We start from the raw sequence: 27783 nt of genomic DNA, 5'->3' as shown, positions 1-27783 counted from the left end.
GGCTAACAGCTTTAGTAGGGCGCTGTCAATGCACACTTCCCCAAAGGCGCGCCTCGTAATGGTGGCCCGCTTTTTGGCGTGTCTATAATTTGCTGCCGCCGAGGCAGCCGGCCCAATGCGGAAAAAGGCGGCCGGCCGGACCGAGAGTGGCTGGACCGGTCCCGCCAGAGCGTCGACCCCGCGCCAGTTGGGCTCCCGCTTGTCACGGTGAGTGGTGGTTCCTCCGTTCGTGAACAGCGGTAAGGTGCGCTCTTTTCTGCGATAACAGAATGTGTCCCATGTGTCGTCGTACAGCGTGGCAACGCGCTGATCCGCCGGGTACCCGCGCCGCCCCGCTATCTTCGAGAGCCGCAACACGTGTCGTTCTTCCGTGCCGGGTCGTCATGCGCGCGCGTGGGTCTCTCGCTAACAGCTGTCGCGTGGCACGACCTATAAATCAACCGGCTGGCACATTTGCCATGCCGCAAAATATTTCGCGTCCGTGCTCAAGTTTCGGTCGGGGAATCGTACGGCAGGCACATGAATCCTTCAAAGCCTTGGGTGAAGGTGACACTGTGTTCTTAATTTTGCAACCAAGAACATTCCAAATAACTGAATCTCAAGCGCAACCTTTTTCAAACCTGCGACTGTAAAATTCAGCGATGTACTCTGTAACGCCCGAAAGATCGACGCTCGACTTACTATGGGCTTAGGTGATGTGCGTTTAGCGAAGGTCAACCGTGTTCGAATATTTTTTTGCTGAACGCGTCATCTTAGAGGAACAGCGGTGCATCTCCGCAGGCCATGCAACCGTCTTGACGCCTTCTGTCTATATAAAGGGAGACGCAAGGCCACAGCGCGTGTCCACATTCTCAACCGTAAAGCAGTTCACAAAGACGCTCACCAAAAGGAACCAATTATTGTTGAGCGATCAGCTTATGCGCATACTTGAAGCAGCAAATGAATGAGAGACGGCGAGAATGACTCATGGTCAACAGCAGTAATTTTCAGAGGATATTCTTAGCAGCCCAGAGGTTGTCAAGCAACATACGGAGCTCCCCGAAAAGGCGACTTTGAGTGGCTGTCGCAAATTTTCACATCACGCAGGCCGGTGAACCCTTCGTCGCTGTCGCAACAACCGCCACCATTAACACCGCCCGTATTGTCTGCAAGTTTGAAGAGCGACTGAAGCCTTCCCAAGACTGCATGCGTTTCTTTTGAGGTTGTAAGGTAATAGCAGATCGTGTCGTCGTGAAACTGAAATCTAGAGAAAGCAGCACAGGCCTTCGCGAATTTGAAATGTGTCAGCATAGCGCAATAATAAAATCGTGCGTAAGCGGCCCGTAAAGGAATCACACCGCAATACTCAACGTTGAACCACTAATGATCCAAATAATGTCACACGCGTTTAATCGCAAGACAGAACTCCAAAGCAGTATCTAGGCGCCGCGCGTGCCTCGCGTTAAAACCCAATTTCCACTGATTTATTTCGTTTTGAGCAAAGATCTCGTAGAGAAGCTGAGGGTCCTCCTGTTCTTGGAGACGTTTTGCCCTTTCCTTGACTTTTGTTCTGGAATTCTATTGTGTTGGGAATTATCCGAATTAACCTGTCGATTAACGCATTAGTCGCCGTTTCTATTACTTTTTTTTTCAATAAACCCAGCGATCGATGAAAATGCTTTTCTATTAAATGGCATCCATTACGTGTAGGCGAAAGAAGTGTAACGCCCTTTGAGCCCAAGCAAGGTTATCTGTCGTTCCTAGAAGAAAAAAACAGCATTATTTCCCATCGTTAGCTCGAACTTAGTCGGTAAAACTTTCTGCAACACTTCCAGGACAGGCGCAAAGTTCCTGGCAACATCTCAGCGGATGAGCTATCTGTGCAAACACGTCCGGTGCGTTCGCCTTTGCTTTGTTTATCACCGTCGACCGCAGTTGGATCGCGCAGACATTGGCGCCCCCCTTCTCCGAACCGCATCCATTTGAGTCAGCTGGGAAATAACCGCACGATTGCACCCCGTTTCGCTGGCCAGCGCTGAAAAATGCTCGCGTCAATAGAGCTTCAGAAAGAGAAAGAAAGAGGAGAAGGGAGGAAAGCAGAGAGAGAGAGAGAGAGAGAGAGAGAGAGAGAGAGAGAGGAGAAAAAGAAGGGGAGACAAAGAGAAAGAAATAAATAACAAAAAAATTCTGCTTTAGGGGGAAAATACGGGAGATCATTTCGACTGATGTGGTGGAGTCCGCGCTAGCAGTAACATTTTGGTTGCGCGACAGATTTGTGTTGAAGCGAATTCCCTACGCCCACTCCAACTCCCACGCTTCCCCTGCCCTAAGGTCGACGGTGCTACCTAAACTCAGGTCAGAGAAGACTACGTATCTCGAACCACAAGCTAAGTTAACGATGTTCAAATTATTTTTAATTCGTAGCCGCCTCCCGTTTCGCAGCACTTGTTTGTATTTGCCATGGACTGTTCGTTTTTTTTTCTCCCTGCTCACTTAACGATACAAACGAACTACAGTTTAACCTCGTTATAACAAGCGCTGATAGAGCGAATTATCGGATATAGCGAACTAATTACGAACTTTGCTCGGTCACGCTTCATTTCAATTACACTTTTTCTTTTATAACGAAAGTGAAACTGTGACAGCCGCGCGTATTATCGGATATGACGAAGCAATATTTGACTTGTAGGCTGAGAAGCAACTTAAAGAAACTCCCGGCGACCGAAACTGCAGAAGTAGAAAAGGCCCCTTGTTCGTGGACACTGTGGAAAACTTCCTCAGTGCACCTGTGAAGACAAAAATCACATCCTTCATCGAAAAAATAGGAACGCAGGCCTGTTTTGTCGATTGAACTTTGTTCTGTTGTAACTTCCCGTTTCGTATTCTGGTTAATTGAGCTTAAAATACCACAAAGAGAAAGATAAGGGTTATCTTATTTATAGTAGGCTTGAAAATAAAAACAATGCGTTTTTCTGACAAGGATTTTTGCAAGAGCCAGAGTAACGATTGGTTTGAACCGATATTTAGCTCTACTGTTACAACGAATATCGGATATAACGAACTAAATTACAGTCCCGATACTACTTGGTCATAACGAGGTTCGACTGCACTAGCTAACCGGCACGGAAACCATGCTCAATGCGTTTCAAATTGCGAATTTGCATTAAAAATTTCACATTACGGGATCAATGCACCGAAGCTACACCTGGGCTGTGAGGCGCGCCGTAGTGGAGGGCTCCGGATTAACTTTGACCACCCGGGGATTTTTAACGTGCGCCGAAATCTCGACAAACGGGCGTTTTCGCTTTTCGCCTTCATCAGAAAAGCGGCCACCACCGCCGGGATCGAGGGGCTCAGCAGCACAACGCTTGAGCGGCTGAACCACTGCGGCGGGGGAATGTGCACGTAGTGCATATTTGTGTAACTGATGCGCCTAAACTTGGCGGGGAAAACTTTCGGTAACTGAGGCAACAGCATTGGCATTTACAACTCGTTTTATGGCTGTCCACGCGGGCCCCGCAAGGCTGTCTGTCAACTGCGGAAAGGGCGACCACGTTACCCATTTCGAAACTGCAGTTGATCGAGTGGTGCTGAAATGGTCGCCTATGCTGAGGCTGCTTAGCGGTCAAACGCGGTGAAATTTGTTTTCTAATGCATAATTTAAAACATAAGTTACAGTAGAACCGTAAGTAAGGGACCGTATATATACTGCCCCTATAGCAGCTCGTGTGCAGAAAATCAGCCAGCCCACTACAACACCGTTCTCAAGTCCGTAAATTTTGACAGGTGCAACTTTCCGGCTCTTCTCAGTTCTTCCTGAAGTGATTATTACTCGGTGTAACGCAAATACGTTTCTCCAATGGCTAAAATTGGGGCCTAAAGCTTGCATTGTGAGCAGCTGCAAGTTTAGCACGCTGCTCTAGCATGTTCCAGAGTAATGGATACTGCCCCATTGAAGTGCATGCGAAGTAACATTTGACCACGAATTACACAAAAGCTATGCAGAGTTACGCAAACTATTCACTTTCCTGCTACATAGGTATAGGTACGAATTTTGAGCAGAAAGCTGTGGACGAGTGCGGAAGAAAGTGGAAGTTGCGCGATATTTTTCTAGGATTCCACCACGGTTTAGAGGCTGACGAGGGACAGCGGTCAGTCCTCGGCTGCATGTGGGTCACTAGCTGACCACTTGGCGCCACGTGGTCAGCGCCCCGGGCAAGCGCGCGCGACAACGCAGTTATCACGTGGCCCACTTATGGGCGAGGGTGCTGCTGCGATGTTCGCTACACTTTGAACCCCGTCACTCGAGGTGGAAGCGCATTGTTCTCGCTCAGTTTTGCCTTGCATGAATGAACGCTTCCGCATGGGCGGCCGCCTCGCGTTCGCCCCGATAGCGGCACTTGGCACCTCGGTTTGTTTGGACTGTAAATAAAGCTCTCAGCGCAACAGCCGCTTTACGATGGCCCCCGACTCGCTAATCCGGCACAGATTCTCGGGAAGCACGCTCTCGAGAACTTAATAACGCCTATCTGCGATGTTTGCATATCAGCGCTACTTCCAGCGATGTTGCGTGAAAATGTTTCTTTGCCGGCGGTATCAGCTAGTTTGGCCCGCTATGCACCTTAGTTTACCGAGGCGTCCGTTAAGTTAAAGGAGCTTTCGAGGAAGCATAAATAGCCGCATCGACTCGCGGCTCTCCGGGCGTTATAAGCGACCTTGCGTGGCGGCGCGTTGCAGCTGTACACGGCCACCATGCGGATCGCCATCATCGGCCAGAGCGCGTTCGCCAGCGAGGTGATGAAGCTGCTGCAGCAGAACGGACACGAGATCGTCGGCGTGTTCACCGTGCCGGACAAGGACGGCCGGGAGGACGCCCTGGGTGAGTGCGTAGGTGATGCGTCCTGGACACGGATGATGATGTCTCGCAAGGACCCATACCACTACGCGCTCGTTTTCCGCGGGAAATGTCCAACAGTGCACGAATCGGCTCCTGACAGTCAAACGCACGTAAAATTTAAGAACTGACATCAGTTTTGTTGTTCTGTAGCTGAGATATTTTAGGTGATAAAAAGGGAACCAAAACAAGAACGACAGCCGAAAAAAAATCGCCCGGAAATAATTTTTTTATGAATCGGGAAAATAAAAATCAGAAATGGACATAATTATTTCTGTAGTATGGACGAAAATAGATATGCATGTAGATATCCGATGCTACCACATCATGCTCTACCTCCAAGTTAGCGCCCGAAGCTTCACCCCTCGGGCTTTATTTGTACGTATACAGTGTTATTTATCTTGTATTGGCCTCGAGGACATATTAGAGGCATTTTTTTTTTACCTGAACTGGCTGCACTGATGCAAGCAGTGCAGCATATGTTCATTTTTTTTACTAATTGATATTCCCAGTAGCACTCTGCACTGGTCTGCACGACAGTGCAGTAATCTGCACCAGTTCAGGTAAAAAAAAATGCCCCTACTGTGGCACCGCCTACGAGTGACGACACTTGTAGGATGCCGCGGGTTATGTTGTCGTCTGCTAGAACACATTTTTCGCGCTTATACGATCGCACGTTTTTTAATTGTGGCGACCGTGTGCCCCTCCTCGCGGTTTTGATGCAAATTACAGAAGAAAGTTGTCTACAGACCGAATAATCCAGGCAAGCAATCACCGACTCGCTCGTTCCCGGCGACACCGCCGCGGTTAGGTCGTTGCTACCATTGCCATCGACAGCTCGTACGCAGCCAGCTAACGCCAAGGACGATGCAATTTGTGCCGAGAAAAGTACGCTGTTGATTCATTAGTAAATACTTGCGACGTGACATGTACGAGACTGTGTGTGCAAAAAAAATTACCCCACCTTGCGACGCATCTTGGGGGTTCACTTGGTGTTTCCGTTGGGTTGATTCTCTAATTGCGTGAAACGTGTGAGGAACGCGTATGATGTATTCTTTATTTAACACGCGGCGTAACGTTAACGATGACGGCCTTGTTGTCGCTGAAGTGTACGGGTAGTGGATGGTGAAGTAACAGGACCACCGTGCAATTTGCAGCGAAGATCGTCTATATGCACGTGCCCGAAATCGGAACGCCGGTGCTGGAACGACCGCGGCTATGACGCAACGTGGCGCGGCTATGACGCAACACAATCCAACACAACCCACTTTAATCCAATCCAATCCAAGCCAAGCCAAGCCAACCCAATCGAATCCAATCCAATGCCCCTCGCGAGAGAGTGTTCGCTATCGGAGAGGAGAGGGGGTGAGCGGCGGAGAGCGCAGCTCGCGCGGCGAGGAGAATGGGGGAGGGGTGTGGACGGACAACAACAACGGCGTATGGAGGGACAAGGCGAGTGAATGAGATGCAGTCGCATCTAAAATGGCCTACTTGAGAACCGTGAGCGGATTCCTTCGCCGCACATGCTTAAATGTGCTGGTACAATCTGCAGTTTGGCTTAAGCAGAGCCTATTTCCCCTTCAATGCTTTTTTTTATATTTATGCCCTGATCTTATTAACGATCACGAGTACTCTGTACTGCTGATATGTTTACTTTTCGCGACAACTAGTCCGCAATGTATGAATGGTGTGAACGCGAGTTTTCAACGCCTTCGAGCGGGTTTAGACGTGTCTATGTTTATTTTTACTGAAGGCCTCGCCGTGGAAATTTATAACTGCAACTCGGGCTTTTGTCTGTTTACAACGAGCTTGCGCCTTTCTCTAACGTCAAGTTCAAGAACGGACGACTGCTCACAGAAGGCGCGGCTGTGTACGAGGCGAAACACGTCGTGGGGTAATGGGGAGATTTAGAATAGGGGAACAAAGCGTTGGGGCCCCCAAGAAGTTATGGGAACCCAAAGCAACACGCTTGCGCGCGGAGAGTTTTAGAAGAGGGTCTTCTCCAACAGCTAGCTCACCGCAGGTTTCGGTGCGCGGAGTCCGATGTTGTGAACTTTAGGCTTAGCGTTGCGTCGGATATTTCATCGCCGCTATTGTTGCAGTCGCGAATGACGGTCCCTAACACAACTTTTCACCACAGTGTCACCCCCTTTCTCGTATGTGAAAGTTTGTATCCGCTGTGACTGCCATTTAAGCGATCGATGATCAAGATACCTGCCACGGCCTCGGCCTCGGCCGATCCCGTCGCACCGTGCGTGAACGGGCCGGCGGTGCCGATACCAACGTCCGCGGGCGGTCGGCGTAGATCGCGCCAGATATTTGAGCATCGCTTTAAAAATCACAGCTGATAACACTATGTAGCACAAATTTTCACCACACAAACGTCCACTTTCGCGAATGTGATACTTCTTTTCCGCGATCACTGCGATTTTAAAAAGCGGCAACAAGGTGTTCTGTCGCGACCCTCGTCGGTTCGAGCCGCCGGCGGGCAGGCACGGGGGATGTGTGTGCGGAGCGTTTCTGCGGGCACTAAGCGCTTCATGATTTCCTGCTTCATCCATTGCTTGCGAACGACAAGCGAAATCTAAAAATGTAGCTCGGCGATCGTCGTAGCCTACAATGTTGATCGGGGAAACGAGCCGCAGCTTACGCTTACACCGGCGTCCATCGAATACGTCCGCATACACCACCATGCTCAAGTCGTTTGCGGGCAGCCTACCACGGTTGACACGGTTATAAAGTCCCCACGAGGTAAAACTACGCCTGACGCAGTGATAACGCCGAAAATTAACACGAAAATACACTTAGACGGCGCGCCCTAAACGAAATGTGACGCGCTGGAAGCCAAAGCCAACAACGCAGCAAGGTAGGAACGGGGATCAAAACGATCGCAGCGCCGGCCTCTCCTGCGGTGGCCCTCGCGGCCAAGAGGATAGCGCCTCAACGTAAGAAAAATAATATCACGAGAGTTCATGAACTCTCGTGCACAACGTTGTTGGTATTTCGCGGGACGTTGATCTGGCCAAAGCGTTTCTTTATTTGGCGGCTTGTCTGACCTATTCATATGAATGTTTGAAAACTCTCCGGAATCACGTGCTGATAGCGGGTCGTTTTCCCCATTCGACTCTGCGCACTCACCACGCAGCATCTTCCAATAACACCGAATGAAATGAGGCTTATATAGTACCGTTGGGCAGTGCAATCAAGACAGCTCTTTTCTTTAGAAGATTAAGTGCGACGCGAGGAAGAAATACAGAAATGCAGAAATACGTGATCCTTGCGAAAAACTGGAAGCAAGTTGGACAACACCTCCCTCCCCCCCCCCCTTTCCGCACCTCACGTACACGCACCTAAACGTATACACACGCCAAACTAACGCAACTTTAATGACAGGATGTTAAAACGAAACAATAAAAAAATTGGCGAAGCTTGCACTAAGCCGCGCAAGGCTTTAACCGTTGGCTTGAACCACAGCGAACTGGAGGACTTCTATCTATGTATAAGCCCTGAAGACACACCACCACGCATTGCATTAGGTTTGAAATTGTTTATTTAAATGTTCCGTCATCGCTTTTCATTGCACTGTGGTAGTAGTAGTTAGTCATGGTCACATTCATCCATATCGTCGACTTCCTCATGGATTACTGGCGGCCTCGGATCGTTTTGTCCGCAGGCTTTCACATTTCTCCCAAAGTGGAACGCGTCAGCACGCGCTAGAACCGGCGGCAACCGGCTTCATGAACTGGGCGTCCGTAATGCGAGCTGTCTTGTGCTCCCCCCTTGATCCGCGGACGCAAGTGAACTGTTTTCTTGGTATTCTTTTTTGCGAGCGCCACCTGCACGCCTGGACGACGCCGGGCGCTTAGGCGGGTGATAACGAGAGCAGTAAACGGCGGAAGTAACTATGACTTGGAATTTCTGATGACGGCGCACTGATTGCGGTCAGCAACAACAGCTCCGCTGTTAAAAAGATGAGAAACGAAGTGGGATGCTTACAAATTTCGAAGGATGTGAAAGCGAATAAAGCCTGGTTGGGCCTTCTGTTGAACTTTCTCCCTACGGGCCGCTGCCGCTTCCTCCCGACGGCGGTTTCAACGAGCGGAATTTCGGGATGCTCTAGCTCAGTCTTCCGCCGTGGCGTATTTTCTCGGTCTTATTTCCCGCCCGCGACCAGTCCTGGTGCGTCGCCACCCGCAGCGATCTGCGATGAAGCTGTGAGCCCACGCTGCGACTCGTACAAGGAGCGTCCAGAACGGTCGCTGCGCTTTCCCTTTCCCGCGGGCGCTGCTGTTTCTGTTTCCTGGCGAGCGCTCCAGACTCGCGCCCACATTTTCCGCACACAACTCTGTACCTCACACTGTTCCAGGCAACATATTGATCTAGGGCTTTCGCCTTAATCAATTTCCAGGTCACTGTCGACGTAACAGCATAGCACAAGGGTTGGGGTGCACCCTTGCACAAAGGTGCACAAAACCCGCCGCGGTGGCTCAGTGGCTAAGGCGTTGCGCTGCTGAGCACGAGGTCGCGGATTCGATTCCCGGCCGCGGCGGCCGCTTTTCTGATGGAGGCGAAAAGCAAAAACTCCCGTGTGTACGAGATTTCGGCGCACGATAAAGATCCCCAGGTGGTCAAAATTAATCCGGAGCCCTCCACTACGGCGCGCCTCATCGCCTGCATTGCGTCGGCGGGTTAAACCCTGCAATCAATCAATCAAATCAAAGGTGCACAAAGGTGCACAAAGGTTGGGGTGTAGGGGTGCACCCTTTACATGACGCTTGCTTCGTTGTCCTGTAACCGCATAGCACAAGGGACAATGACGGAAGGGGGGACACAAGGCAGGCGAAAATGTGTCTCCAACTTGTCTAGGCTTCCACCCTGTAGAAGGTCACGCATGCGCGTGGTTTAAGCCCCCTCCAAAAAGTTTCACCGTCCAGGAGCGGACCTGTGTACCAACAGCTTTCGCTGTACAAAACAGTGCTGCCCTTAAGTGCAAGCTGTGCAGGTGAGCGCTTCTACTACGCGGTCCCCGGGAACTCTCCGCTGCGTGGAACTCTCGTCGCTTAACAGCACACACTTCCTGCTCGCATGCAGGTTTCGATCTGAAAGGGAAGAGTAAAGTTTTTGTATAGGACAAACAGCTTCGATGCCACCGTAAACCACACCGCGTGTTTTAGCTTAAGGAGAGGTATAATGGCATACCCGTGGGTGGTCGTATACAGCGAAGTGCTCGCAAGAGAGCAGAAATTGCACCCATCCCTGTGAAATGGGTTTCGCGACGTTTTTAAAGACCGCCCGGGTATTCCCTCTTGTTCATTCACTTATCCAGCCATTTTGCTTCACACCCACTGCCTCAGGTACGAACTGCCACCCCTACCTCTTAAAAATATCCCACGGGGTTTGGGCATCGACCTACCACTTCACTGTATTGGTACAAAAAAAAAAAAAACACTTTGCTCGTCAGGCTAACAGCAAAATGTTTTCGCTTTCATGCGTGCGAAGGCAGATGTCAGAAAGGGCGTGAAAGAGGCAAATACAGAGTCTCTCTCGCAGCCTTTACTACTGTGTGTTTCGTGTTCGTTATGAATAGCCGACTGGCTCAACGTTCAAGGCTAGCAGACAATAGAAATAGATAAGAATTTTATATCTCAGTTTAAGTGCAGTACATTGGGTGTTGGTAAAGATTTGCAACTCCGCAGCATTCAACTTCTAGTGGTCAAAAGATAAAAATCAGTGTTTCCCATGTCACCATCTCATAGAGATGCAATGGCGAAATGAGATGGTGCCTCGTATCATACAAACTCTCGCGAGTTGTCATTGCAGTCAGCTCGAAAATATCAATGAATACTCAGGCAGTTACTTAGTGTAAATGCTACGAGGATGTTTTAAGGAAACCGGTAGCTCAAATCGAATCAGTGGGTGCAGTTCTGGCGCAAAACCACGTATACACAACCAACGAGGCGGAGAAACTCGCGCTCTTCCTCTGAGCTGCTTCGGAGACGACGACGCATCGATACGCGAACACTTTCAAGCTAGCGGATCGTTAAGCGAGTTATTCAACAGCACGACGGTTCCGCGGTGTGTCCGCTGGTGTCAAGGCTGTCCACCTTACCACACACGTTCCGAAGGTGAGGCGTGCTTTGTTGTGTCGTGGCGACCTTGTTAATTAAAACAGCTCGCCAATGCATGCGACGCACCTAACATGCGCACTTTCCGCTGTTCTAGTAAATACCGCACTAGCACCATTGCACCGCGCACCAAATTGTAACGCGCAGGTGAGTTTACGCATGGAAACGCGAAAAAAATAATTTGTCGCCGTTTGGACCGCGCAGGTCTAAAATAAATTGCACCACACATCTGACGGTAGACATTTTATTTGAAGCATGCAACTGTGACAGCAAAAATCACTTGCTTGTACAGCTCTTGCTGGAAATAAAACTGGAGTGGGGAACATTGAAAGTGTCTAATTTTAAGTGCCGTGACCTTCAAAATTTTGAACGTGACATGCTAATTGCAGCAGCAGAAGAATGTTCAACAGCTGACAAAGATATGACCATTGGTGAATGGGTGGGCCGAAATTTACTCACGCGATGTTGGCGGATTGTTTTTCATTGGATTGAGTTGGATTTTGGGAGGACTTCGTCTCCATGGCAATGCTGCAGGTCGTTTTCAAGCTTCTTTCGGCCTTGAGCCCTATTGTAATGCGCACCCAAATTTCAAGGCTATTTTCAGCAAAAAAAAAAAAAAAAAAAAGGTGCGGGTTAGAATCGCGGAAGCACTATACGTGAGAAGCACATACGAAGCAAGTTTGGGGCTTTCCTTCTCTTGCCTCTCGCACAGCAATAAATGCGCGAATAGAGGACCCGAAAGCCGCGTTTTGATACCAAGGATGGATTTGTCCGATAAAACGAAACGCACGCGCCCACTGCCCCACTGATTGCTGCAAAAGGTGAGCCGAGATAAGCACGACGCGGAATAAAACCTAAAGCGTGGCAAACTGTTCGCATGGCGACGCAGTGAAACATCCCCCTCGCGAGGGGCACGATCAAATGCAGAGCATTTCCGGGGGCGCACGACGTTAAGTAGTTTGCGTTACGTTAATGTTGTTGCACTTGTGGCAACTGCTGACGAGAGAGCGCGGCGATGAGTGCGTTCCAGCCTCGCCGACACCCGCTTTTATCACGCCACGATCGCGCCACGCGCGCGCGATGCTGACGTCACGATCACGCCACAGATGTTGTTGATCCCACGACGCGCGCGCCCCCACCTGTTGGGCGCGAACCGACCGCGGAGAGAGCGCGCGATGCGAGCGGAGAGTAGGCGAGGAGGAGTGGGGGAGAGGGCGCACCTGCGAGCGATGCGGACTACTACGGACGCCTAGAACGGGTGACATCGTGAGTTAAAGAAATGCTCTGCATTTAAAAGTTGCAGCCGATAGATGTCGGCGGCCTCTTGCAACTTCGCGTAATCGTTTGCACCGTGTCAAGTGTTTGTCTACGCCAACACCTCACAGCCACGAAGCAGCCTGCACACCACCCGTTCGTAACATTTCTCTTTCTCGTCGGGATGTTTTTCGGCACCTTACTCAACAATCAACTCCAGCTGTTATGAAGGACGCCGTCATCGGTAATACTACGGTGACACTGTGCATGAGCAGGCTTTCTCAACTGTATATAGACAACTGGCTGTAGTTAAACTGGCCCTGTTAGCTTTTTGTGCCTAACTACTACTGCTATTATTATTATTATTATTATTATTATTATTATTATTATTATTATTATTATTATTATTATTATTATTATTGCAGTGCCCGTAAGCCCATGACGGCTTAGGCACTCCCGTTTCTGTTCATGTTCTGCTTGTGTGTTGCAGAATAAACCCTCATAAACTATTATTATTCCTACTAGTATTACTACAAAAACTTGTGCACCAGAGTAAATACGAGTGCGCGCGTAGAAACTTAACTTGTGGGTTGATTGAGCTCTGCTAAACGCGTTTAAAGCCCATGGATGTATAACAGCGACCTCCCGCACTACAATGGCGGCCTCCCGCACTAACCCCCGTTAACACACCCGCGGCGGGTATCTCCAGCCGATACATGCGCTCTAGATAAAATACTGGCGCAAGAAACGGCCGCGTATCTGCTCCTGTCGTTGCAAATGTCGACGAAAGACGATAGTCGACTGGCGCCCCTGCCAAGTAAATGCCTCCTTTCGCTTTCCCGCTCACCTCTGATGCCGTTTCTCTCCCGTCTCGTTCCTCACAAGATAACACGCTAGAGGTTTGCTCAAGTCAATTTAAATTTACCGCGTTCCGCTGCTCCCAGTCGGGTGCCTCGATGCCAGCGCTGCTGTACGGCGGAGACGCTCGTGAATCAAAGAACCCTACTAAACGTTTACAGAACCACGTTGTCCTACTCCACGAGCGTTACAAACGGAACGTGGAACCTATCTAGTGGAACCTTCGTTGCTGCTGCCGTTTTATTTCTTAAATGCCGCCAGCAGCGCGGGCAACAGCAGGCGACGGTTTCCCGTAGTTGACGTAGTGTTTCATTTGCTATCGCCCAACTGCGCATCCATAATTTTTTTTAAAATAAAGAACACTGTAAATATCGCTCATGTATTAATTTTCTGCCTTATATTCGGGTAATGTCCTGTTCTTGTACAACAATGTTGACAAGTATGAACATTGGCACCGGACTCAGACGTTTCGATTTGGCTGTGGGTATATAAGACTATTGCGCAGCTTCTGTTTCGCTTTGACCAGGTGGCTGTCTTGTAAAGTTACAAGACATCTTTGGGGGCTTGGTTGATCTGGGAAAACGTCGCGTGCTCGCTCGCAGCGACCGCGGCGTCGGCGTGCGGCGTGGGCCGCGTGGTGAAGCTCGCCCGCTGGCGCGCCAAGGGCGGCGGCGGAGTCCTTCCCGACGTGATGGCGGCCTACGAGGAGGCCCAGGCCGAGCTCAACGTGCTGCCCTTCTGCAGCCAGTTCATACCCATGGAGGTGAGGACAACTCCGCCCTGCGGGGCTCTGCTGCTGCTCGCGCCGCTGCACGCTCTTAATCTGTCAGTTTAAAATTAAAAAACGTTTGTTGTCATTTTTTTAATGCGTAACATTCTTTGCCGAGTACCCCCACAGCCAGGACCGTGTAACGCCCTGCATTTCCACAATAATGTAGATTTGGTGGAACTAACACTTGAAATCGTTATGGTAGCGTAAATGAAGATGGTTGCTCAGACAGAATTTTTAAAACTCCAAAAATTAGAAAAATACGAATTCGTAGATAATTATATGAATTTCTGCAGATTTTTTAATGCGTGCTAGGCTGGTTTCTAGAGATACCATGAATGTTCTCTAGCGTCCCGCTGCTTTGTATGCTATACGGCCCAGAAAACATAATGTCTTAACTGCAGCTGAAGACGTTTTGAGAGAAACGTAGTAAGCGATTTACATGCGTACGATATATTTCTGGCGACAGGTACAATTATTTTCCGTAACCTTGCAACACTACTTCGATTTTCACAACTACAAGGCTGCGAATGATTGCATCGCCATAAACACAATATGGTTACAAGGTACCCGCCGCGGTGGCTCAGTGGCTAAGGCGTTGCGCTGCTGAGCACGAGGTCGTGGATTCGATTCCCCGCCGCGGCGGCCGCTTTTCTGGTGGAGGCGAAAAGCAAAAACGCCCGTGTGTACGAGATTTCGGCACACGTTAAAGATCCCCAGGTGGTCAAAATTGATCCGGAGCCCTCCACTACGGCGTGCCTCATCGCCTGCGCTGCGTCGGCGCGTTAAACCCTAAATCAATCAATCAGCTGGTTACAAGGTGCACTTACTTTCCAGACAAAAAAAAGAGGGGGTCGGATTACGAAACGACTAAAAATGTGTGCCCATAGCATGCAACGACGTCTGATTCCTCTGTTAATGTCCTGATCGTTCAAGCTTTTCTAGACAGTCTAAATCCGGTTCTTAATTAAACGTCGCGAAAAATTCGGTATGAAATAATAATTTTCAATGGCCTGTAGAGTATTTTCTATATGTATTATGGGATGAGCACAAACAACGTCTTCTAAGCGCCTAAAAATTTCAGGTTCAAAGCTGGCCCTCGCGGTGCCATTGAAACCTATTTTAAGCTCATTAAATATGCACTTTCCATTCGCAGGTATACCCTTTAGGGGGTGCAGCATTGTGGCGTAAGCATCTAATCGTCAACACCCAGTCAAAAGTTCCTGCGATTGTTGTTCTCTCTCTTTAGTTTGGTACGCCTTGTCGGTTCTCCGAAGAAACGAAGCGCTCCGTCTTTGCAGGTGATCACGTGGCCCAAGCACCAGTCCATCGTCTACCACCCATCGCTGCTTCCTCGTCACCGGGGAGCCTCGTCCGTCAACTGGTGAGCGCTGCCGCCTTCTCGCTTCTCCAATCGCGTCTAAAAGAATATCCCCCGCCAAAGCAAACGGCGGCTGGTGCCGTTGTTCCGCTAAGCGCGTAACGCCCACGTACGCTTATACTGGGGAAGCGGCAACAGCTAGAAAGCCCACAAACTTTCAGAGGGCCCTTGCGGCTATGCTCTTGAAATGGAAGATCACGTAACGGTGTTGCGCACACTTGATTGGACCAAGGGGTATACGAGTGCGGGAGCCCGGAAACGAACTACTACGTCCGCCTTACATTCCAAAGTGGTCGTCAGGATGCACGGGTGCGACGCAGGGACTCAGGGTACATCCGACAGCTCAAGCAGGCGTCGTTGCTCTTCATTTTCGCTCGACAGACTGGAGTGCTTTTGAATCATGGTCGTATACCCCCGTTGCCCTATTCCACTCAACGAGACGACACCCTGACCATGCTTCCTGAATCTGATACAAAAAATTGTGGTTGATTCCTCTGTCATGAGAATCGGTAAAATACGAAAGTGAAATGTGCAGCGAAATCTGCAGCTGAGCACGATTTGCGCAGGCCGGCGGCTGTCTTGTGAGTGTGCTTGGCGAGCGACGTCCTGCTGGCTGGTCACTTCGGCAAAGGTGTACTGGCGTCATTTCCGTGAAGGATATGACGTCACTAAAACCTTGGTGTATCCCGACATAAAACACTTTTGTGTTAAAATATAAAGCCGAAAAAGAACAACCCTGAGTATAACGCACTCTTTAGTACTAAAGGTTGCTTCCCCGCAAGAAGACCCTGTGTGCAGGGGTGCACCCTTTACATGACGCTTGCTTCGTTGTCCTGGCGTCACTTCCGTGACGGATATGACGTAAGTCGAATCTTCGTGAATTCCGGAATAAAACACTTTCGTGTTAATAAACATCTTCAGCAGCCACGCAACAACAACCCAGAAGCATTGGTTTCGAAACTTTGATTGCCGATAACCGGGCGTGGCGTTACAAGAAACTGTATCCATCGCACGAATCCTTCTCACATCTCTTCCGCAAACGGAAGACATGTGACGTTAACGAGGAGTGTGACCAAAGATGAAGGACTGGCTAGCTCGCACTGGCTTGGTACTCTCCGAGGCTGTAGAGGCACAGCCCCCCCTCCCCACTTCCACGGATCTGCCACTGCATTCATGGAAAGCGCGTTTTTTCTTGGAGGGCGGAAGCATGAAATAGACACTTGAGCAAGGAAGCTGGTGCCCGGGTTGTCCCATGACCGCGGTTACCCTACCCTGAACTACCCTTGATTGCGACGCATTCCGTAGCTCGTCAGTCCAAAAAAAGAAAAAAAGGGCCATCTCAACTAACGAGAAACCTGGGGAGGGGCGAAGCATGCAGTGTATAAGTGTATTCAAAGATTGTAAGTCTCACTCTTGTCGCATGGCGCACGCTGATTGGATGCCGGATAAGCGCCGCTGGAAGGAGCAAATGTGCTCTTGCTGAGACGGTGGCGCCCTCTCTTGCGTTGAACCGGATTTCAGCAATTAAATGAGTGACAGACTGGCCGTAAGTTGTCTTCGTGTCACACGCCAGCACACTAAGAAGTATGTTTTAAAGGAAAAAGCCTGCCGTTTGAGACCAATTTCGAAACGGAATTTAACAAATTTTTGTTATTAATGCAGTTAAATCCTGATTATTCCTGTATTTTAAGCTAGTTTAAAACATGTTTGTTTGTTTGTTTTGAAGCGGTTTTATTCATTATACACTTGTTTTTTGACCATCGTTTGGAAACTTGATTTACCGTGACTGCATGAGACGCCGACGACAGGAGACTCCGACAGCCCGAACCCCTAAGGTGCTTCGCCCCTAAAACACAAACCTAGCTGCGGCGCGTTCCATAAGGCGTGCGCAGCATGCTGAGTTTTCGGGGAACAGCGCGCTCTGCGCCGTTCAATTAAACCCTCAGCGCTTCTGCGTGCACAACCAACAAGAAGGCGTCCTCGGAGTTTTCCTAGCAGTGATTGAAATTTAAGCGATCTTCGCACGGAGCTCCGGAAAGTGCAGCTGGTATACGAGTACACGTCGTTGCAGGACCCTGATCGAGGGCGACCGGCTCGCGGGCCTGAGCGTGTTCTGGGCTGACGACGGCCTGGACACTGGCCCGCTGCTGCTGCAGCGCCAGTGTGAAGTTCTGCCCGACGACACCGTCGACTCGCTCTACTCCCGCTTCCTCTTCCCCGAAGGAGTGCGCGCCATGGTACGTGCCGCCTCGCTCTTTCGGGTGTTCCATCTTTATTCGCTGTCTGTGATGCCCGCCTTCAATCGTGAAGCCTCAAGTTTCTTGAGGCCTCCCACATTCGTGGCGCACGGGACATGCCTCCGCACGGCTTTTCTCTTTTAGCAACACAGCGCAAAAAACCTTGGTCCGTCTCGTCTTGGTCTTTTCTGCGCTGTGTTGCTAATGGATTACCAACTAGCCGGAACCCTCACGCCTTCTCTTTTGCTCATCGTTGCGTGCACTCCTCGACGTACAATCGAACAAGGGCATACACAAACTATCTGAATGAATACAATAGAAATCACAGCGAAGCCCAACCAAAGGTAACAAGAAGTGTTAGCTCGAAGGCATCAGTCTCACTCACCACGCACGCAATACCTATCTGTAGTCTTGGACCAATTATTGCCGTCTATCTCGTCGTCAGCGTTATTTGGGGAGCTTGGAGGAGAGTTTTTCAATGTGGTCAAACCAGTGTTCTGAGTGCCTCCATGCATGTCATGCAGCGTGCCAGGCGCGGCCTGACTCTTGCTCCTCCCCGGTGGCGTGACGAGAACAGAACACTCGTTGCTGCCCTCCCGGATTCTGACCAATCCGCTGCGTGTAAAAGCGAAGAGGGCTTGTCGGGTCTGTGGTGAACCTCTCTAAAGGAGGCTCAGTCGAATTAACATTGGGTACTCCGAAAATCGGGCAACACTGCCTAATTTAGCGCCAGTCGTGTGTTACAGATACCTGTCTGCGTTTGACAAAGTCGCGTATGAAAGACTGGTCTTTACGGAAGCCTGCAGGATCGCGGAAAAACATGCGGGCATTACACATCTAGCTTTTACGCACCGTACCGTTTTCCCCGAAGTTATTGAAAAAAATTGGCGAATCCCACGCATAGGTGGGAATCGACGTGAAGAGAATCTCCAATTGCATTTCGCTCCGAATTCGTCCCCTACGAAGTGTTTTTCGAGGTTTTTCACTGGACGACGAACGAGACGCGCTGCTCTGGCAAGGCCAAGAAACGTTTTTAGTAGCTACAACCGGCGTCCGAAGCGAGATCCGTCGGCACCGCGAAACCGCACGAGGCATTTGCATGACCTTGGCGGACATGAAGGTCAGATGGCCGCTACCAGGCGTTTCATGGGCTTGTACCTTGAGTGCCTTTTTTACAGCTTTCGTGGTAGGAAGCGCACGAAGCAACTCTATAGCTGCTACCCCACGTCTTCCCCCTCATCGCGCCCTAGAAGTTTGCAGTGCACTTGCTCCCTCTCCTAACGTATACCAGTGAAATGGGTCTTGGTTGTCACAGGGTGAAGCCGTGGAGCTCATCGCCGCTGGCAAGGCACCGCGCACGGTTCAGCCAACCGAGGGCGCCACGTACGACCCGATGCTGAACAAGCGCGAGCTGCGGCGGGTGGACTTCAGCAAGCTGAGCGGCCAGGCGCTGCACAACTTCATCCGCGGCATGGACAAGGTGCCCGGAGCTTGGATCACGCTCGAGGGACAGGTAAGGTTGACGTACAATGACCTCGGCATGCTTCGCTGTTTCAGGACACACATGCTGGTTGGCAAAGTCTTACATACCACAGGGCGTTGATATGGCGCATAACCGAATATGCAATAAAACCAGTCCGTAAGTTTAACAGTTTGAACCCCCGAAAGCCCTACATGGCTGACGTCCGCGACATGACATTACATAAAAGCTAGAAAAAAATCACTCTTTTTTTTTTTTCAATGTGGTAGCCAAGATGTCCTATCGCCATCAAGGCCTCTCCTGCTGTCACAAGGGCTTTCACCGTATCTCGATAAAATTTGCGCGTTTAAGTAGCCCAAGAGAGACTTTAATAAATGAATTGTCAAGCGGTCGTTTGGACTGCTTTTTTCTTGCCGCGCTCAGTTTTTTGTTACCCCTGTACCGAAAAACCGGAATAAACAATGATTGATTGATTGATTGAACTGTGGCGTTGCGACACTTTTGAAAACTCACCGCGCGTCCGGCACTATGCGTGCAGGCGACGCGCGTGTACGGTTCGACGCTGTGGCCCGCTGGTCCCGTGGAAGGCGGCCGGCCCGTGTCCGTCGAAGGCATGTCCTGTCCGGGCCTGGTCCACGACTCCGGCCTGCTGTTGCGCGGCTGCGACGGCGCCTGGGTCAACGTGCGCCAGCTCGCCTCCGAGGAGACCGGCCGCGTCAGCCTCGCCTCGCGCTTCGGACAGGCGCAGGCCGACGGCGAGGCGCTCGAGCTCACCGACGACGAGCGGACGCTGGTCGAGAAGCTTCGGGTGAGCCGGCTTTGTCACGGGCCAGCGGGAAATAAGAGAATAATATCTGGTCTAAATTATGGAGTGGCTGTCAACAAGACGGCGTGGAAATGCCGGAGGGAGGAACAAGACTGGTTTCTCAAGTAGTGGACGGTAGCTTTGCTTTGGTATAAAACCAAAGCGCACTTGCGGTGTCAATATTTGGACCCTGAACTTATGGTGTTACTAAGCGCCTGTAAAGGTAAATTACGTCACCTCGAGGATCCGCGAAAAGGAAAACAGTCGGTGTCTCTAACGATCGTCGTGGACTATATGGCAGCAAGATGGCGTAGCAAACATTTAAATCAATTGGTAAAAGAAATTGCAGGGATAATTCATCTCCGATGGCTGTATTTAAAAGCGAAGCATTGTTTTGCCTGCGAGAATTACTTGAACTCACTCAAAAATACTTGGAATCATTGCTCGGCAGACTCGCTTACGACATTCGAACGCACTTGCTATAGGAGGCCAGCTAGGCCTTCGAAATCGGGGTTAGTGGGCAAGGGACACTTCGCTTTAAAAATCACTTTATCCGTCCGTACGGAGGGCGGGCAACAGGTAAACCATCCGAGAGATCAGATTAGAAGCACGGGGAAGCTCAGTGGCGCCATTTGAGACGGATTCGGGGCAAAGAATGGATTCAGAGGACGCGCAAGAAAAAAACGGGATGAGCAAATGTTGTCCTGCCGAGCGCATCGACAAGCTCATTATGATGAAGGTTTTAAAGCGGAGCTTTCTATGCCTCACTGATTACGCGGGTCGTCCGCGTAGAAACGCACTGCAGGAAAGCCACCCTTACACAATGAGTTTCACAAAACGATGATGATGATAAGCGAAGGCGCATCAGACGCCTCAAGAAACCTTCCCGTGGGCGGAATAGAACCTGGGTCCCTCTCGCGTTATCCGATTGCGCTATTTGGACACGGCCGAAGCAGTTTGGATCTCAAACTTTGAAAGCCCAGGCTTCACGGGAGAAAGCTTCACCTTTTAGCCACCTTTTTCTCAAGCAGCTGAAGTTTCGCAACGCCGCAATTGCAGGGCATCTGGAAGGGCATCCTGCGCCGCGACGTGGACGACGAGACAGACCTGTTCGAGTGCGGCGCGGGCTCCATGGACGTGACGCGGTTGGTGGAAGAGGCGCGCGACGCCTGCGGGCTCGAGCTGGGCGCAGAGGACGTGTACCTGGCGTCGCGGTTCGCGGACTTCGTCCGCGTAGCAGTGCTGCGGTCCCGCGGCCAGGGCTCGGGAGTAGGCGAGCTGTCCTTCGACGCGGTCGAGCTCCACGCCAACGGCATGGACATTCGCGTCGCGCATCAGCTGTTCGTCGACGGCCAGTTCGTGAACAGCTCTTGGGGACGGAGCTCGGAGGTATACCCGACGTTCTTAGTTCTGAACTGCTGCATGCCAGCCTTTACAGTAGCGAAGGACTGCTACGATACGGTGGACAAAATGTGCTGCCTATATGGCGGAATTCTGAGTTGTACATCCGTTTCACGAATGTCCATTTCGTGTCCACTTCAGCTGTGGCGCGTAGTTGCCCTTGCGAGGCCTCTGAAAAATGTTTTGCACAGAAACTGACGCCCCGCTTTACTTATGTGGTGTCGCATCCGCGTCGTCTGCTTTCAGCTAATCAGGGCAAAAGGCACACTTTGAAAGGGACATGAAATGGACGAAACTGAGAATTCCGCCTTTGGTGATGCGAGAAAGCGCGAGCGCATTACGCGAGAATGAGCTACATTCGTCCTGTACAGACTATTTATAGACTTTACAGACTATGCGAATTCCACAAGAATTAGCTAAATTCTTCCTCTATATGTTTATAGACTTTACACACATTATAGACTCTGCAATTACGCAAGAATTATCTACATTCATCCTTTATAGACCTTGTAGACTTTACAGACTTTATGGACTTTTCAAATTACGCCAGAATAAGCTCCAGAAACAGCAGACGCAAGCGCTCAGCGAGGAAATCGATCATGCCGGCGGCAGGTGGTGAACCCGGGTGACGAGAGCGTCCTGTGCCGCGTCGAGAGCGCCTCTCCCGAGGACGTGGATGGCGCAGTGCGCGCGGCCAAGGCAGCCTTCGAGCAGGGAGAGTGGGGCCGCATGAGCGCCCGTGACCGCGGCAAGCTGTTGCTGCGGCTGGCCGACCTGATGGAGCAGCACCGCGAGGAGTTGGCCACGCTTGAGTCGCTTGACTCCGGCGCCGTCTACACGCTGGCCCTGAAGACGCACGTGGGCATGTCCGTGGACGTGTTCCGCTACTTCGCCGGCTGGTGCGACAAGGTCCAGGGTAGCACGGTGCCCGTCAGCCACGCCAGGCCCCGCAAGAATCTCACCTTCACGCGCTGGGAACCCATCGGGTACGTCGCTTTCCCCGACTCACTAGTTCACGCATGCGCTGGTTTGTTTGCAATGTACGCGCGTATTGTTTATCTCGTTGATCATGCACTTGCGGGGAAGTTCTAATGTTTTGGCACCTCATTTTCCGCCCTCCACCTCCACTGACTTTGCGAGACAGTTTTGCAAGCTTTTAGGTAAATTGTCTGCAAGCTATAGCTCGAGTTCTCATTTTCTGCCGGCCCCTTCATGTTGAAGTGGGTCTCCTGCAGTCCGTTGGTATTGAAGTTTTGTCTCCGCCGGCGCCGCAGAGTGTGCGCCATCATCACACCCTGGAACTACCCGCTGATGATGGTGGCCTGGAAGAGCGCCGCCTGCCTGGCCGCCGGCAACACGGTGGTGCTCAAGCCCGCGCAGGTGTGCCCTCTCACGGCGCTCAAGCTGGCCGAGCTGACGTCGCGCGCGGGCTTCCCACCGGGGGTCTTCAACGTGGTCCCGGGCTCCGGTACCGTCGTAGGACAGGCGCTGTGCGACCACCCACTGGTGCGCAAGGTGGCCTTCACGGGCTCCACCGAGGTCGGCCGCGCCATCATGGCGCGCTGCGCAGCGCCGCACCTCAAGCGCGTCTCGCTCGAGCTGGGCGGCAAGTCGCCGCTCATCGTGTTCGCTGATTGTGACCTCGACATGGCCGTGCGCCAGGGCCTCAACAGCGTCTTCTTCAACAAAGGCGAGAACTGCATCGCCGCCGGCCGGCTGTTCGTCGAGGACTCGCTGCACGACCGGTTCGTCGAGCGCGTGGTGGCCGAGGCGCGCAAGATCGTCACGGGCGACCCGCTCGACCGGAGCACCTGGCACGGGCCGCAGAACCACAAGCAGCACTTGGACAAGCTGCTGGAGTACGTGCAGCGCGCAGAGGCCGAGGGGGCCAAGCTGGTGCACGGCGGCCGGCGGCTTCCGCGGCCGGGCCTCTTCCTCGAGCCGACGGTCATCGTGGGCGTGGAGGACCACATGGCGGCTGCCAAGGAAGAGTCCTTCGGCCCCATCATGCTCATCTCGCGCTTCGCCGACGGCGACGTGGAGGGCGTTCTGCGGCGCGCCAACGCCACCGAGTACGGGCTCGCGTCGGGCGTCTTCACGCGCGACCTAAGCAAGGCTCTGCGGGTTGCTGATGGCTTGCAGGCTGGCACCTGCTTCATCAACTGCTACAACAAGACGGACGTGGCTGCGCCCTTCGGCGGCTTCAAGCAGTCCGGCTTTGGCAAAGACCTGGGCCATGAGGCCCTCAAGGACTACCTGCAGCTCAAATGCGTCACCGTCGAGTACTAGCACTCCGTTTGCACAGTGCTCGTGGAGGAATCGCATCTCGCTCGTCCACAGGCCGTCTGCACAGAGTTCTCGCGTTTGGCCTATTTATAAAAGCGCACTCTCGTCACTGCGCTTTCTATGGCAATCCATGAACATAGTTGCTCCTTGAGGCTTGAAGGCATGCATGGGGCAGCGGCTGAGCAATCATTGTCATCATCAGCCTCGTGATGTCCTCTAAGGATCGAAGGTCTCTCCCAGTATACTGCCAAGCACTGACGTCCTGCCTAAGCCGATTTTTTACCCGACCTTTCCTGTGCTCATGCTTCACCTAGTGGACTTCTCGCCCTATACTTGTCTTCCTGTACGCATGTAAGCATATTGTCGCAGGAGTTTCCCTTCCGTCAGTTCTCCACAACGTGTACGCAGCCAAAGTCCACTTTCTTTCGTTTCCACTCACCTTCACGCCACCGCGCCATCCCTAAAATAAAGAATTATTTACTTACTTCCTTCAGCTTGACTACCTCTCTTGTTTGAGAGTGCTTCTCGAGTGCAAGTCCATCGCAGCTAGTTCTTCGAATTTCTATCTCTAGTTTGGATCACAGCTGACTCATTTAACCCTGTTTCTAGGTTTTCCCTGTGTATTACCCCAGTTTTACACATATTACAGCAGCCCAAGGCGACAATGCCACCTGCAAATATTCCCTATTCACTCTTACATCCCACTCGTCGACTTACCTAAACATGCTACCTAACAGTTCGCAAAAAACTGTTTCGCGTTGCTGGGTCTCGTGGGAAACGAAACGCGGTGCATTCGCGCTTAGTGGAGCGCGGCGGTAGAATACATACCGGTATACCAACTTTGTGCGCATTATCGATGCGAGATGACACGTAGGACGGTCCAGAATCACGGGACGCTCGCCGCCGAGTCTGTACACAAAGCAGCCGCGTCGGCGGATTGCCTCGAAAGCGTGTCATCCCTATTTCATATTTGCCGCGCTTTCGAGGCGCTTTTTCAAAGAAAGTGGTACGAGTTGTGCCGCGCCTCCACCAGATGGCGCCACGGGTCCCGCGACCGAGAGAAGACGCAGTGAAACATCCCCCTCGCGAGGGGCACGATCAAATGCAGAGCATTTCCGGGGGCGCACGACGTTAAGTAGTTTGCGTTACGTTAATGTTGTTGCACTTGTGGCAACTGCTGACAAGAGAGCGCTCGTCAGCAGTAATTTGAATGAGTCAACGATATAAGGCGCGTTCGTAGTGTCCCATTCTGTGTCGGCTTTGTGGCGCAGTGGGTAGAGCACCGTGTACATTGCGTTCCGCCCGCAGGGTCGAGGGATCGAAACCGGGCGCCGGATAGTATTTTTTTTATATAGTAGGGAGGGGTGCGGTGCGGACTACGGACGTCAACGCGGGTGACATAGTGAGTTACTGAAATGCTCTGCATTAAAAAAAAATATGCTGTGGTTGAACGTGGTTCAAGAAACTTTGTACAGCGAAAGCTCGTTTTTTGCGCCGACAGCGCGCGGTGAACGTGCACGCAAATTTCACCGCAAAACGAAAACGCGGACCCTGCTCTGCGCTGCACGAGTGCGCAGTGAACTTGGATGCAGCCACCGCCTCCTTGTATCATTTTCCGATAGCGCTTGCTCTTTCCCCCTTTCCGCCCCCTCATGAACGAGCGATTAGGCGCTTGCACTGCGCAACAGCACGAAACACCCGCTTGACCTTGCATGGGCTTGGATGTCACATTGATGCTACGAAGAACCAGCCGTTTCCTGGGATTGTACCTGAATTAATAGTGCTTTCGCTTCGATAACATTGGAGAGATCCTGTTAGCTTGAAGGACACCCTCTCTAATCGATACCGCGTCACTCTACATGCATGGCTTGCACATGGTGTCACCGCCCTTTCTGGTGCATTGTTCTCGGCTGCCCCAGGGCTACTTCAGGCAAGGGCAGTGCACGCAGTGCGTCAACATGGCAGTTAAAGCGACGTCAGTGCAAGCTATGCATTGAATAAGTCACGGTGCCCGCCTATCCCCTGTGTAAATTTTCCAACAGACTCATTCCCAGCAACTCTCCTTGGGTCCCTGGCTTTTTGTTCTGAGGCTTCAGTTGAATCAAGCGCTTTTTCATGATCCCTAATGACCACGCAAAAGGGTTTTGTTGTAATCCACATATGCCTTGTTCCACGAAGAGCGGAAGCCTGTTCTTCGGGTTACTATAAATCAATTGAGTCGCTTACCCTTAACTGTGGCATCGCGAAACATCACACCAGCAGCCTTTGAAAGCACACTGCAAGTAGTACATACCTACACAGGTCCTGCGTCCATTTGTGTCAGTGTTATTTTTTTTTTTTTTTTGGTCAGATACAACACAGATTATTTGGTGAGAGGACACGTCATCACAAAAGGAGATACGATTAACAATCAATCAATCAAACCACCCACTCACAGCGACGCTACCGTTTTATTTCAATCGGCGTGCGTGAACGCTTACAAATTCTTCGGAAGCATTATTTGACTTTTGTACTGAACGACTCTGCCGTGGGCAAGGTGCGGGCGCATCTGTGTCGACGTCCGTGTTCGCAGGCAACTGACTGTGCTGCAGCATAGCCATTTCGTGCGTCGTGCCGCTTTCTTTCGCAACCGCGGCTCCATTCTCCAGTGGTGACGCGCAGTTCTCGAGGGTAAGTGGAGCATCACCACGCAATGTCGCGGCGATTATTCATTTATTTGACGCCGTGGCCGAGAATCCGATGGTAACGGCTGTCACGTACGGGAACGCCGACCCGAGCCGAGCTCCGTCGCCTCCGACATACGTGTGGTAGCGTGGTGTGAAGCGAGCGGCCAGCCGCTGTTGCAGGCATGAAGAAGTCCAGAAGCCGTAGGCTAACGTAACTGTTTACTTCATAGCGAAAGGTGAGCCGAAGCCAAAGAACAATTCCCCGAGGGGCGAGCTTACAGTGCAGGACTCGAGCAAAGAGACAGCATTTGTTCACTACTCAAACAGGAATAACTATAGCGCTTGCGGGGGTCGTATTTATACCCAAAAGCGTCAACGGTCAAAACAAGCGTTCCCTCTAGATAGTGCACACGCCACGAACGTCACAGACACACACAACACTCTTTCCAGAGTTCGGGAGCAGTCGGTAGTAGCGGCGCACGCTGAGTCCGAGCGAGGGGTGAGAGGAGGTCTCTGCAGCGGACGTGGGGCTTTCGTGTCCTTGGGGCGCGTTGAGACATGCCTCGCCGGCAACCGTCGAAGTTTGAAACGCGCCGAAAGCGAGGCGCCTGACCCAGGCTTGGCGAGACATGAGTCACCGACAGGGGGGAGGGGGCTCGCTTGAAAGGCGCACGTAGTGGAGGCTTCGCCGCACAGCCGAGGAGTATTGAAACGAAGCCCAGCGGCGGGCTCAATCGTAACACGGCGCAGACGACAGACGCCGGGGCCTGTTTTCTTTCCTCCTCCCCCCGAGATGCGGCCGCATGCGTAGACACAGCGGGTACTGTCATACCGGTTGTCAGGGTTACCAAAAAAAGAAATCGACCGCTAAGCGTCTGTGTTACATCCACCAATGTTGACGTCGATGACCGGTCTTAATTTTGCCGTGTATGCAGACGACATAACGCTTTGGAACAATTTGGGGTCTCCCGAAAAGCAAGAACTAGCTCAGTAGGCAGGCCTGAATGTCGTTCATGACTACAGTGCGGCATGAGAACCTCTCCAGAAAAAACCGAATACGCGGCTGTCCTGAACCATCCGCGACTGCGATCCGAGGCCCAACGCTACCTTATCTCCCTTCGTTTAGGGGGCTCAGTCATAGGCCGGAAACGAACAATTCGTTACTCGGCATGCTTATTGACGAGGACAGAGGAGCTAAAAGCTGGCTTCATAGCACGATGAATACTTGCCATCAGGCCTTACACCTTATGCGTCGCGTCTCAGCCCGTGGATGGGGAATCAAAGAAGTGGGGCTCCGACAGATCGCCCTAGCCCTCATAACGCCAAAAATTCCGTACGCATATTCGTACATGAGACTTAACACGACCCAACGCCTTCAGCTTGAGAGAATAAATCGCAAAGCGATGCGCTTGGTTACTGGGATATACTGCCCAGTAGTGGACCTACACGCATGCAGCAATATCAATGCCCCGCAGGATGTGGCAGAGCAGCAATCGCAAGCCCAGCGCGTCTGGCTTTCTGCAACGGTGGCCGGCCGTCACATCTTGCGGGCATTGGGATACGACGTCGACAACCTGGAGCCGCTCTTGTCTCCTGCCCCACCATGGGAACTCATCGACTTAGTGGATACGGTATACCATTACCAAAG

General features: G+C 51.6%; 2 protein-coding genes across 3 annotated transcripts in view; both read left to right on the top strand.

The window, feature by feature from the left end:
• Nd-13b (NADH dehydrogenase (ubiquinone) subunit ND-13B) overlaps window positions 1-27783 on the top strand; it is a 383813-nt gene that overhangs the window by 9493 nt on the left and 346537 nt on the right. The gene's annotated exons all lie outside the window — the stretch shown is intronic.
• Window positions 82-23962, top strand: LOC144159674 (cytosolic 10-formyltetrahydrofolate dehydrogenase). Of its 2 annotated transcripts, none has more exons than XM_077691311.1 (10): window positions 82-207; window positions 4717-4858; window positions 13713-13873; window positions 15181-15263; window positions 17332-17497; window positions 18813-19010; window positions 19516-19785; window positions 20842-21171; window positions 21796-22169; window positions 22458-23962. In XM_077691311.1, exons 2-10 carry the CDS (start codon window positions 4732-4734, stop codon window positions 23470-23472), a joined length of 2724 nt encoding a protein of 907 aa, XP_077547437.1. In that variant the 5' UTR covers window positions 82-207; window positions 4717-4731; the 3' UTR covers window positions 23473-23962. The 2 variants fall into 2 exon arrangements, with proteins under 2 accessions (XP_077547437.1, XP_077547436.1); XM_077691310.1 differs by lacking the exon at window positions 82-207 and adding an exon at window positions 2184-2334.

This window comes from Haemaphysalis longicornis, unplaced genomic scaffold (genome assembly GCF_048455015.1).
Source record: "Haemaphysalis longicornis isolate Haplotype H1 unplaced genomic scaffold, Haemaphysalis longicornis Haplotype H1 scaffold_10, whole genome shotgun sequence".
NCBI lineage: Eukaryota > Metazoa > Arthropoda > Arachnida > Ixodida > Ixodidae > Haemaphysalis > Haemaphysalis longicornis.
Note: the sequence above shows the minus strand (reverse complement) of the source record. Positions and strands in the feature narration are given on the sequence as shown.

Excerpts from the sequence above, each read along its gene's own strand:
- LOC144159674 (XM_077691311.1), top strand. The coding sequence starts at position 4,732 with ATGCGGATCGCCATCATCGGCCAGAGCGCGTTCGCCAGCGAGGTGATG. Across the intron at positions 19,011-19,515 it reads GGATCACGCTCGAGGGACAG|GCGACGCGCGTGTACGGTTC; the intron begins GTAAGGTTGACG and ends CTATGCGTGCAG. Across the intron at positions 19,786-20,841 it reads CGCTGGTCGAGAAGCTTCGG|GGCATCTGGAAGGGCATCCT; the intron begins GTGAGCCGGCTT and ends CCGCAATTGCAG.